Raw genomic sequence first — 12865 nt, forward strand, 5'->3', positions numbered from 1 at the left:
GGGCCGGGTCGGACTTGCCATGGCGCTGGCGGAACTGGCCGCTCGGCTCAACTGCGCCGAGTACAAGAACTGGGTGAAGGCCGGGCACAGCTTGCTGCTGCTGCGGGCCGCGCTGCAGCGCTTTGCCGGCGAGCAAATCCACGCCTTTCACCGCCAGCTCGTCGCTCGCCTGGCCCCGCTGGGTGGACGGTGCAGCGGGCGCTGCATCGCTCGAGGCAAGCAGGTGAGCCGCCGCCCGCCCCCACGGCAGAGCCGCTCTAGGAGGGCTCTTCTTCCGTCGCCTCTGCAGACGCACCTGTGCCGGGCCCTGCGTAACGCTGGGCTCGTCCAAGCGCCTCTCTGCCGACTTAGGGGGCGCCCCGACGTATGTTTGGACAGCAGAAAGTCCTACAACTACCAGCATTCCCAGCCAGCATGTCTAAACATGCATAGGGCTGCGCCATTACGCGCTCGGGAGCAACCAGACACCCCCTCACTTGACCATTACCAACGTAGGCGCGACACGCGGCCCCGATGTCCGAAAGCCTCGAGAGGCCGCTTGGTCGGTTCCTCTTTGACTGTTTTTGCTCCGAGCAGTCCTCAAAGAGGGGCGTGGGGGATGATTCTGAGCAGAAAGACAGCTAAGAGGATTAAGCAGCCCCCTCCCAGCATTTTCCCGCTTAAACTTGGGCATTTTCCTGCCCCAAACTGCTTTTAAATGTAACGGGCGCGCACATCCGGGGAAAGGCGCACACCGACTCGCATCCGGTGTGGGGCAGAACAAAGAACTCGGCTCCACATGTCGGAACAAGAGCTCTACCTGCCGCAAGGGCTTCTTACAGCCAGCGCCCGCTTCTGCAGTAAGGAGGGACGTGGTGGAAAAGAGGCGAGAACCTCACGCTGTATATTTCATGGTTTCCTATAGTGTACTATATTTTTACTAGTTCTCAGTTGCAACAAGTCCGGTTCTTTAGCTAGACCTTAATTTCTGGGGCTCCTTTGGTCTGATTGCGGGACTTCAGTTATTTAATTGTGAAGTCCTGCTTGCCCGGGGTTTTGATGATCACATTTTCTGTTGCAGTATGATGTGAAACAGTGGTTGGAGTGCTACCTGGCACCACTGAGAAATTAAATATATTCAAGATGGTTGCCAAATTAGTTCTGAGTGAAGCAACAACATCCAGCCTTGAAACTGCTATCTATCCGACATATCTTGATGCTTTCTTTATATTTCAGGTGCGCTAGTCATAAATATAAATGATACCGAGTAGGTTTTTTAAAATGGTCCCTGTGATGCGTTGGGTTTGATTGGTCAAAAATGCAGTGTCATTTTCATGTTTTACTTGTTCTTGAACAGAGAGGAAGTGAGGAGATGAGGTGCTCCACACGTTGTTTTTGTGCTCCAAATTCATCCTCTACCAGCTGCTTTTCTCCTTTGTGGGGTTTAAAAAGTGGGATTGGAAATTAAACAACGTATTGGGCTTGCCATCTTTCTATGGTATCACAGGAGGAGCATCAAATGAGCCTTTTGGCCCAGGTGTTCACATCATAGTAAGCTTCTAGGGGTTAGCTTTTGCGGCACTTCCATTTTTCTGTGGAGAATTGTGCACCTTGGATCCTGATCCAAAGCATCCTAGTTGATGGAGGATTGTTAAACTGTGTGTAGAACTGTGTGTTGATCACAGGCCCAACATGAAATCCTTCCAGGCAAGTTGAAGTGAGAGAGAGCTGGAGCAGTCAGTGATCTCCGTCCTGCTGATGCAAGATATTGCACTGACTGCAAAAGATGGTTCATGGCTCAGCTTCATGCTCCATCAAGGTTTCAGCACAAACGCCTTGCTGCTAATAGAAACAAGACCTAGAATTTGACAATATCTCAGGAGAATGAAAGTTGATGGGTTGGATCCAGAGTTCTTCTCAGAATGCGCCTGCTGGGAGAAAGCAGAGAAGGGGGTGATTTTCTCCTAGTTCCTCCTAGAAGTTTCCAAACTTCTAAATTTTGGGGGTTTCATTTTGGCCATAGCTTCCTACTGTGCACAAATGCCTCGTCACATGGAGCATCCTTCATATGGTTGGACTTCATGTTGCCACCCACATAACTGCTGGCCCGTACTGGTCGGCTGCAAGAATGACAGCAGAGGGTGCTGCCAAACTGGCACCGTGTTTGTTGTGCTGCTTCAGACTTCTTCCTTGATGGTAAAAGCTACTGGATGGGAAAAGTTTCCTTCAAGACTCCTGCAGTATTCTTGTGAACAGCGGGGCATGCTTAAGGCAGCAGGGCACCATAGTGAACAAAAATGTTCCGTAACAGCAAAGCTGACATGCATCTCAGGTTCACATTATACTGGAATCGTGAATAAAATTCACAGATTTGCTCATTTGTGGGTGGAGAAGGTGGAATTACCCAGGTGCCGAGTGAGACTCTAAAAAGGATGAATTCAAGGAAAGGAGAGAGTTCTGGGGCCAATCTAAATGGAAATGCTTTGTGAAGCGTTTTGGGCTAAATCTGCATTTTCACAGAATCGTATTAGATCTTCCCACGGTACATGTGGTGCTGTATTCCTCTACTTTTGAAGTGTATATGGGAACTGAAGCTCATGATTTGGGATGGGGTGGGCAAGTCCTACCACAAGTAGAAATGAACGTCAGTAATTGTCAGTAATTGTGTCGGTGTGGGGCAGCCCATGAGTGGAGGCTTGCTCCCCCTCCCTCGCGTGTTCAACAAAGTGCAGTGCAGGACTTTCTTACCAGTAGATGTTCATGACAAACCCTGTATGCCCCACATACACACAGACACATTTATGAGGCAGGCAGGCAGGCAGCTGCTGCCGCCTGGAGACTGAACAGAATGAGTGGGAGTGCAAGAGGCACTGAGAGCAGAGAGTGCAGAGCTGGTGAGGAGGGAGAGTGACTGGCACGTTGTCTTTGATGTATATTAACTGCCCAATCAATAGGCTCCCCCCCCTTCCCACAAAAATGGGCTCAGTGTAATGCTTTTGAGTTCATGTTCATGGAAATCAGCCGTCCTAGCATCCACCGTTTCTTAGCTGTGCTCCTTCATAGCAAAAGATGCACACGCCAGAGGCATCTGGGGAGGGACACTGTGTATACATGTTTCTATGCAAATGCTAGAAGCCTCCGAGTCAAAATGGGAGAGTTGGAGTGCTTGGTTTTAAAGGAAAACTTGGATATAGTGGGCATTGCAGAAACCTGGTGGAATGGAGAGAACCAGTGAGATGCGGTCATCTCTGGATATAAAATCTATAGGAAGGACAGGGAAGGGCATACTGGAGGAGGCGTTGCCCTGTACGTCAAAGAGGGCACAGTGTCAAGAAGACTAGAACACCTAAAAGGGGTAGGCTCTTCCACAGAAGTGCTGTGGGTGACAGTACCAGGCTCCAAAACTAATTTAGTGCTAGGAACGTGCTGTCGTCCCCCTGACCAGAATGCTCAGAGTAATCTTGAGATGGAAAACAAAATCAGGGAGGCCATCCAACAAGGAAGTGTTGTAATAATGGGTGACTTCAGTTACCCCCACGTTGACTGGACAAATGCATGTTCCAGTCACGATAAAGAGGTTAAATTTTTCGATGCCCCATATGATTGTGCCCTAGAACAGTTGGTCACAGAACTGACCAGAGGGAAAGCGACCTTGGACTTAGGAAAGGTAGCACCAAGGTTAGGAAAGGTAGCACCAAGTGCAAGAGGTCACCAGAATGGTTAATGAGAAGTGTAAAGGGAGCAATTAGAGAAAAGAGAGCTTCCTTCAGAAAATGGAAGTCTTGCCCAAGTGAGGAAAACAAAAGGGAGCACAAGCTTGCACAAAGGCGATGCAAGCAAACAATACGAGATGCAAAAAAGCATTTTGCAGAGCATATTGCTAACAATTTCAAGGCCAACAATAAAGAATTCTTTAAATATATCAGAAGCAGGAAACCACCTAGGGAGGCAGTTGGACCACTGGATGACAATAGAGTTAAAGGAGTACTGAAGGAGGATAAGGAGACTGCAGAGAAGCTGAATGAATTCTCTTCATCCGTCTTCACTGCAGAAGATATAGGACAAGATACCTGTGCCTGAACTGATGCTTTCAGGAAGGGAGTCTGAGGAACTGAGGCAAATAGTGGTGACAAAAGATGAAGTTCTCAACTGTATTGATACATTGAAAGCAAATAAATCACCAGACTCAGATAGTATCCATCCTAGAGTTTTCAAAGTACTCAAATATGAAATTGCTGGTCTTCTAACCAAAATATACAACATGTCCCCAAGATCAGCCTCTATACCAAAGGAGTGGAAGATGGCCAATGTAACACCAAATTTCAAAAAGGGATCCAGGGGGGATCCTGGAAATTACAGGCTGGTTAGCTTAACGTTGGTTCCGGGTAAATTGGTTGAAGGCATTATTAAAGATAAAATAGTAAGCATATAGAAGGACAAACCCTGCTGAAAAAGAATCAACACGGCTTCTGTCTCACTAACCTTTTGGAGTTCTTTGAGATTGTCAATAAACATGTAGACAGGGGTGATCTGGCAGGCAATGTTTACTTGGACTTCCAAAAAGCTTTTGACAAAGTCCCTCACCAAAGACTCCTGAGCAAACTTAGCAGTCATGGAATCAGAGGACAGGGCCTCTTATGGATCAGTAACTGGTTCAAGAACAGAAAGCAGAGAGTGGGAATCAATGGTAAATTCTCCCAATGGAGGGAAGTAAATAGTGGGGTCCCACAGGGATCTGTATTAGGACCAATGCTTTTCAACCTGTTCATAAATGATCTGGAGTTAGGCGTGAGCAGTGAAGTGACCAAGTTTGTGGATGACACCAAATTATTTAGGGTGATTAAAACAAAAAGGGATTGTGAAGAGCTCCAAAAAGATCTCTCCGAACTGGGAGAATGGGCATCTAAATGGCAAATGCGGTTCAGTGTAAGCAAGTGTAAAGTGATGCACATTGGGACAAAAAATCCCAACTTCAAGTAGAACCTGATGGGATCTGAGCTAGCGGTGACTGACCAGGAAAGAGATCTTGGGGTTGCGGTGGACAGCTCAATGAAGATGTCAACCCAGTGTGCTGCCACTGTAAACAAGGCAAACTCCGTGTTAGGCGTAATTAGAAAAGAAATTGAGAATAAAACTGCCAATATCATTCTGCCCCTATACAAATCTGTGCTGCGACTACACTTGAAATACTGTGTACAGTTCTGGTCACCTCACCTAAAAAAAGATACTGTATTGGAAAAAGTGCAGAAAAGGGTAACTAAAATGATGAAGGGGCTGAAGCATCTCCCCTATGAGGGAAGGTTACAACAGCTGGGATTGTTTAGCTTGGAAAAAAGGAGGGTAAAGAGAGACATGATAGCGGTCTACAAAATTATGCACAGTGTGGAAAGGGAGACATTTTTCTCCCTCTCAAAAAATACTAGAACCCAGGGTCATCCTTTGAAGCTGATTGGTGGGAGATTCAGGAGAGATAAAAGGAAGTACCTTCACACAGCGCATAGTTAAACTATGGAATTTGCTTCCACAGCATGTGGTGCTGGCCACCAGTTTGGATGGCTTTAAAAGGGGTTGGAAAAATTCCTGGAGGAAAAGGCTATCAATGGCTACTAGTCTTGATGGCTATGTACTACCTCCAGTACCAGAGGCAATTAACCTATGTACACCAGCTGCTGGGGAATATGGGTGGGAGGGTGTTGTTGCACTCATTTCCTGCTTGTGGGTTCCTGGTCGACAGCTGGTTCCTGGTTGGCCACTGTGTGAACAGAATGTGGGACTAGATGGACCCTTGGTCTGATCCAGCATGACTCTTCTTATGTTCTTAACATAGCTGCACAGCTTCAAAACAGCAGGGCTGGCTCCCGTCCCCTATCCCAAGCTGGATGACTATTTAAAGTGAGAGGCAGTGAGCCACTGTTTCTCATCTGTGCTCCTGAGTAGCTGCAGTTTTAAAGCAGCAGGGCAGGCTCCCCTGCCCTCACTCCCAAGCTCGACTATTTAAAGTGAGGGGCAGTGACGTGGAACTGAAAGCAATGAGTTACTTCCAGGTAGACATGTTTACCCTTGTGCTCTCTCCATGCCTGCCCCCCCCCCCCACGCTACTTTCCCTTCTGCCAGTCAGCACTGCTTCCACCAGGCCACGCTGAAGCCAGCTGAGGCCACACAGACTCCTACACTGCACTGAAGCCACGGAGACAGGAATATCCGACACAAAATGAGTTTGAAAAGAAACCAGATTTAGGGCAAGAAACGCCAGGCTAGCTACAGAGAGCAGTGTGCGTCATCTGACACTGTCCATTTGGGGGTGGAGTAGAACTGGAGTAAAAGCCCCATGCGGATGGAGCCCTGGAGAACTGGTCTGCTTGTCTGCTTAGCAGAGGCCCAGTGGTGCAGCTGAGCCAGGTGTGATGCATCTGCCAGCCCCCTCAGGCTTCCCTTTCCCCTCTGAACTTAGCTGCAATCCTCACAGTACCTGGTAGGGAAATGGATTTTCCCCAGCAACAATATATTGTTGTAAGCTATCGCTGCTGTAATGCACAGTATTTGGGGGCAGCTTGGAATGGGCAATTAAGACCCAATAGCTTTGCAAAATGTCAGACAAAAGACATACTGAATACAGAGGGGGGGAGGGAGCTGAGCCAATGCAGCTGCCTACATTTTTGGACCCTCCTTGGGGGCGTAGCTATGGGGACTGTCATGATGAGTGCCTGCACTTCAAAATTTACCACTGCAGCACTGCGGAGGCCCCACCTGCCAACTGCTCTTCCATGCACATGGAGGGTTCTATTGAATGCCCTTAGGAACTGGAACCCTTGCAAGAGAACTATTAAGGCTATAACCCCTTGACTATAATTCAACCTCCCCTGCACCGTTTGCCTATTTGCTGCAGTAAACAACCCTATTCCTTCATTCCTTGACCCTGCTTTGTGATGGGGTCGAGGGGGCGGGATTATTGATATTTTTTCCTCAGTATTCCCCTTTGTTTTCTCTCCGTTTTCTGTTATTTGCTTAAATGTAATTTGTCAATTTGGGGGACTGGCAACTGTTCCTTTCCATATTGTAGAATTCTCTTACCTGCCCTTGTTGGGATTGAGGGCAAATCCAAATTAAATTTTGAGACTCCCTCTTGGGTGAAAGATGTGAAACCACTGGTTTAAATGCAGCTCATATGTTTTAAGGTCGCTTGTACTGATGCTTAGTTTGCTTTGTAGTTTCAGCCTGCCTGCTCCTTATGTAAAGAATGGAAAAAGGAGATTTTGAGTCATCACATGCACAGGACCGGGGAGGTTAACTGGGGAAACTGCAGACCTTGGCTTTGGCCTTCTAACTCATGGGAGCTTGCAAAGGTAATGCCTGATGGTTCTTATCTCTTCGAATAGATTTCAAAGGCAGAGCCAGTTTCTGCGAAACTGTACCTTGTTGCGTCTTCCAACATATGTACATGTGGTGAAATAGACATAAATACAATCAAAATGTCATGAAAAGCATGTTGAAGCAGTCTTGAAAGGCAATTAACATCAGAGCTAAGAATTCCATCTGCAGTCTTGGTTCTTTATTTTGGAAAATGGAACATAATTCAGATTCCAGAGGCAGCGATGGCCTGAGGGCATTATACTGTACATGTTATACAGTAGTTGGTAATAAAGTTGATCAGGGAAGTCCTAAATGTTTCTTCTTGGACAGTGTGAAATATTATTGAATGACCCTTCAGAAAAACAGTGTACCATATGAGTTTGTAAAGAGAAAAAAAAACTACAAATGCTAAGTACACCACTATTTTAGTCTTGCAGAAAGCCACTTGCTGAGTACCTGGCAAAGCTAAGGTTAGAACCAAGTATCGCAGCTCCAAGCCCTGTGTTCTTTTTGCTAACCTTGAACGCTGATGTAATGATTAGTTAGAAACAGTGTGTTACTAGCTTCTGAAACAGAAATGAAGAAATCGACTACGTGTGGTATTCTTCGTTGTATAGGCTTACATGCCTCGTGGGAAAGCTGATTGCTGTGGCCCTGACAAGTGTGACGCATCAGCGCTCTTAAACCTTTTCACCTTCTGTGATCACTTCAGCTATATCGATCAGAAGAAAGTCAGAGAGGTAATCCGACAACTAATGTTGATGTCTTCCTTGTGTTGATTCTTAGCAGGGTTCACTCACACATTAACCAGGTCGCCACAGGTGACTCCCCCTTCCACTCTGGCAAGCACCCTGCCCATGTGCAGTATCTCTCACCTGAGTTCTTTGTGTGTGAACTTTGATCTTATCTCACTGCAAATGCCCAGTAGGTAGGTAAGATCTTATGCTGTATTTTATAGTTTTAATTGTTGTGAACTGCCCAGAGCTCTTCAGCTACTGAGCAATATAGAAATGAAAGACAGAAAGACAGACAGACAAACCACCACCACCACCACCTTTCTCCCAAGTTCTCTGCAGTTCATGGATTACTCAGGAGAGGGAAAGGGTGATCTCTCACTTCTAGAGGGACTTCTTCAGGATTCAGCAGGGGGAGGGGGGTGAGAGGAGTCAGTGGTTGCCAAGCCAACATTTGTGGACTGATTCTTTGCAGATGTTTCTCTACAGCCTAGCCAGCCACAGTGAAGGCTGAAGTGAGTACTATTCCTTGGGAACATCAGTGATAACAGGACCAGCTAGTCTCCCATGGTTCCAGAATTTTCACTTGGGTGTTAAGTAAAAGTAAACCCATATGTGGACATAATGAGGAATGGTCAGGAGTAATAAACAATATTTATTTGATTTGTATTCCGTCTGCTCATTCCTTTCTTCGTCCTCTAATTCCAAATAAAGTAGCCACACCTGGAGACAGTTCAGTCATAGACAAGAACAAGTGGGACCTGTAACAGAATGTTGCAGTATGCCCTCGCCTTCCTAATAAGAGTAACCCTCACAATTCAGGGTGCCAGACATGCCCTCTAGAATGCTTCATTCTATCCCCTCCCCTCCTTTTCAGTTTTTCTTTTCCAACTGACATTGCCCTCATTGGATTGTTCTTTTTTTTTTTTTTTGCAGGAGGTGGGGGATTGCTTCCTTAGCTGTTATTTTTAAAGTGTGTACTTCTGGAAACCCAAGGCCTCCCCAAGCATATGGTATCTCCCTCTTGTTTCTCAGTGGACCTATTTTGTCTCTGTGTCTGTCAGCACTCACCACCTCAGTTCACTATTAGAAGGAGTTATTGTCATACTTAACAGTGCCATTGAACATCTTTCTAAAGTAATGAATTGCTCATACTTATCAAAAAGGCATAATTGATTTCAGAGTACTCTTTTCATTCCAGTAGATCTTGTATGCCTTCAGATGTAAAATAAAATATGGTAAAGTACAATAGACTTAAGGTTGATTACAATGTGAGAAAGGCCACTAGAAACATTGGTGCTTATTGAGTGAGACTTGATTGAATTAAATGTATTAGGTAATAAATTGGTAACTTCGCGAAGATACGTGCATTCCCCTACAAAGCCTTGTAGATCACACCAAAGGAGTGTGATCTACAAGGCTTTGTAGGAGTTCCAGCAAAGGAGTTTTCCTCTGACCATTCAAATGCATACTTAAACAAATTCTTCCCCAATTCACACATCCTTTTTTTAAAAATCCAGCTTCGATGTTTGGATTCGGAAAGTTTGTTTTCATTACGCATTTGAATGGTCAGAGGAAAACTCATTTGGTGGGACTATTATATAATAGATGATAAGTGTTGGTGGTGTGGTTTGGGAAAAGCAGATATCTATCATATTCTGTGGACTTGTCCAAAAAATAAAAGTGACTAGATAGCAACAGTAAAAGAGATTAAGGCTATGATGGGATATAATCTATTATTACATCCATTGGTAATTTTGTTTTGTTATGTTAAGGAAATAGTTCACAAAGAGGATAGGAACTGATGGTTTGTGTATTAACGGCTGCTTGTATTGTTATTCCCTATAATTGGAAAAAAATAAATCTCCCGTTGATGAATGGATTAATAGGATGTGGGACATGGTCTGTATCAGGGGTGAGCAACTTGTTTGCTCCCAAAGGCTGCATTTGCCTGTGGGCAGTGTGTTGGGGACCACACCTGTGAGCATGCCTGTACATACACACACACACCATGTACACAAGGGCATGCAAGAGCATGCACACACACACACACACACACACACACACCCTCCCCAGCATGTAGGGATAGGGAGGTTAAACATCTCCTTGCGCACTGAGATTGCGCCTTCTCCCATACTGATTCTGCAGGGAAAGAGGGTGTGTGTGAATAAGAACACAAGAGCCGTGTTGGATCAGACCAAGGGTCCATCATCGGGCTTCAGGCCTGGGCATGGGACAGAAACGGCCTTGGTCGCCTTGGTGGATGATATGAGGAGGGCTCTGGATAGGGGTGAATGCTCCTTCCTTGTTCTCCTCAACCTCTCAGCGGCTTTCGATACCGTTGACCACGGTATCCTCCTGGACCGCCTGGAGGGGTTGGGCATTGGGGACACCGTATTGCGGTGGTTCCGGTCCTTCCTCTCCGGCAGGTACCAGAGGGTAGCACTGGGAGAGGAGGTTTCGGACCCGTGGCCACTTACTTGTGGGGTGCCACAGGGTTCCATCCTCTCCCCGATGCTATTTAACATCTATATGAAGCCGCTGGGGGAGGTTTGGGGTGCAGTGTCATCAATATGCGGATGACACGCAGCTCTACCTCTCGTTCAAATCTTCACCAAGGTTGGCCGTAGAATCCCTGTCCAAATGTCTGGAGACGGTGAGTGGCTGGATGGGGAGGAATAAGCTGAAGCTGAACCCTGACAAGACCGAGGTACTTTTGGTGGGAGACAAGAGGAGGCTGGGGGATGTTGACCTGGTGTTGAATGGGGTACGGCTACCCTTGAAAGACCAGGTCTGCAGCCTGGGGGTCATTTTGGACTCCCAGCTGTCCATGGAGGCTCAGGTGTCAGCTGTGAGCCGGACAGCGCTGTATCAACTCCATCTGATACAGCGGCTGCGACCCTTCCTTCCTGACCATCTGCTCCCATCGGTGGTACATGCCCTGGTCTCCTCTCGTTTAGACTACTGTAATGTGCTCTACGTGGGGTTACCCTTGAAGACGGTTCGGAAACTGCAGCTGGTACAGAATGCAGCGGCTCGCCTGATTAAAGGCAGCCGCCGGCGAGATCACATCACTCCAGTGCTGAAGGAGTTGCACTGGTTACCAGTTGTTTTCCGGGCCAAATTCAAGGTGTTGGTTTTGACCTTTAAAACCCTATATGGTTGCGGCCCAGCCTATCTTAAGGAGCGCCTCCAGCAGCACCAGACAGGCTGCTTAACAAGATCAGCCTCGGATGGCCTTCTGTCTGTCCCATCAGCCAGGACAGCTAGACTGGTGGGGACGAGGGAGAGGGCCTTTTCTGTGGTGGCCCCCACTCTGTGGAACTCCCTCCCTAGGGAACACCGTCATGCCCCCTCTTTAATGAGCTTCCATCGTGCATTAAAAACGTTGTTGTTCAGGCAGGCATTTGGGGTGGGTTAGGGTATTTTAGAAAATGTTTTTATTGTAGAATTTTATTGTTTTAAACTGTTTTTATTGTATGTTGTACATCGCCCAGAGTGGCTGGGTGACCAGCCAGATGGGCGATTAATAAATTTAATAATAAATAAATAAAATCTAGTCCAGCATTCTGTTCACGCAGTGGCCAACCAGCTGTTGACCAGGAACCCACAAGCAGGACAGGAGTGCAACAGCACCTTCCTCGCACACCCTCTTTCTCTAGAATTGGGCTCCTGCTAAACAACTATTTGACGGGAGCCCAATTCTTCTGAGAAAGTGGGTACATAGGGATGACTCTACCTGCACTCCCTCTTTCCCTGCAGATTTGGGCTGTGGCTGTGCAGGGTAGGGGGGCAACATTGGTGCGTGTTGCCCACCCATGGGCTGACCATACCTACCGTTTTAAATGGGACAGTACTGTTTTTTCATATTTCCTGACCGTCCCGTCGTTTTAATGTAAATGACAATTTTGTCCTGTTTTTAATTTTTTGTGAAAAAAACTGAATGCGTTTATCATAAGGCTCTATGCTAATCAATGCGTGCAGTAAAACTACTAGTGTGGCGAAAGAGGAAGTTCCATTTGCTTTATCCAGTCAGGGCCAGGCTTCTTGAGCTAGCGACAATCAGACACCGCCCCCTTGCTTGTCTGCAGTGGCGGGGAATTCAAGAGGCGGTTGCTAAGCCCCATTCAGCATGTGGGAGCCAGGAGGGTGAGCCTTACTGTTATTACTACCATCATTCCGCCCATAGAGATTCTTTCTGCCCTACATTCAGTTTGATTCGGACTTTTCAGACTCATATTTCGGTTCAACAGGCTGTTAGCTATTTTTTTATTACAGCGGAACTCTCCAGCGGGACATTACATAACCCCATCCCGTTTTTGACATCCCAATATCCCGTTTTTGTCTCAAGGAAGTATGGTCAGCCTACCCATGGTCCATAAGATCAAGTTAACAAATTTGTTACAGGTTAGGGAAGGGAGACAACGTGAGAACAACTTTATAAGAAAGTGGATTTTATAGGATTTTGGAATAAGAAAGTTCAGGATATAATAAATCCATATACTTTGTTGGGTATAATTTAGTCTAAGAAGAATAAGTGAAGGGGTCATAGGAAAAATTGTATATGATTATTGCAAAAATGCTATAAGTATTTATAGGTTGATGATATTTATTATATTTTAGGGGAATTTATATTTATAGTTATAGACACGCACACACACATACGTATAGCATGGTTAAATGATTGTAATGTTGTATTTATTACTTAATTTAATTTTTTTTTTAAAGGAACATTGGTACTTTCATTCAGGGACCATAACACTTGCAAGGTGTTTACCACATGGAGTGTTTCAATGCTAGTA

General features: G+C 46.1%; 1 protein-coding gene across 3 annotated transcripts in view; it reads left to right on the plus strand.

Moving 5' to 3' along the window:
* Positions 1 to 12865, plus strand: part of C3HXorf38 (chromosome 3 CXorf38 homolog) — a 21276-nt gene continuing 8411 nt past the window's right edge. For 2 of the 3 annotated variants that reach the window (XM_084843923.1, XM_084843925.1), the window contains exons 1-3: positions 1 to 223; positions 7188 to 7322; positions 7947 to 8069. In XM_084843923.1, the coding sequence (XP_084700049.1) occupies positions 20 to 223; positions 7188 to 7322; positions 7947 to 8069 (462 nt within the window). In that variant the 5' untranslated portion in view covers positions 1 to 19. Of the gene's footprint in view, positions 224 to 1060; positions 1216 to 7187; positions 7323 to 7946; positions 8070 to 12865 lie in introns of all 3 variants that reach the window. The other variant, XM_084843924.1, reaches the window with a different exon arrangement.

Source organism: Heloderma suspectum, chromosome 3 (assembly GCF_057233095.1).
Source record: "Heloderma suspectum isolate Gila_16-S chromosome 3, 16-S_ref, whole genome shotgun sequence".
Lineage (NCBI taxonomy): Eukaryota > Metazoa > Chordata > Lepidosauria > Squamata > Helodermatidae > Heloderma > Heloderma suspectum.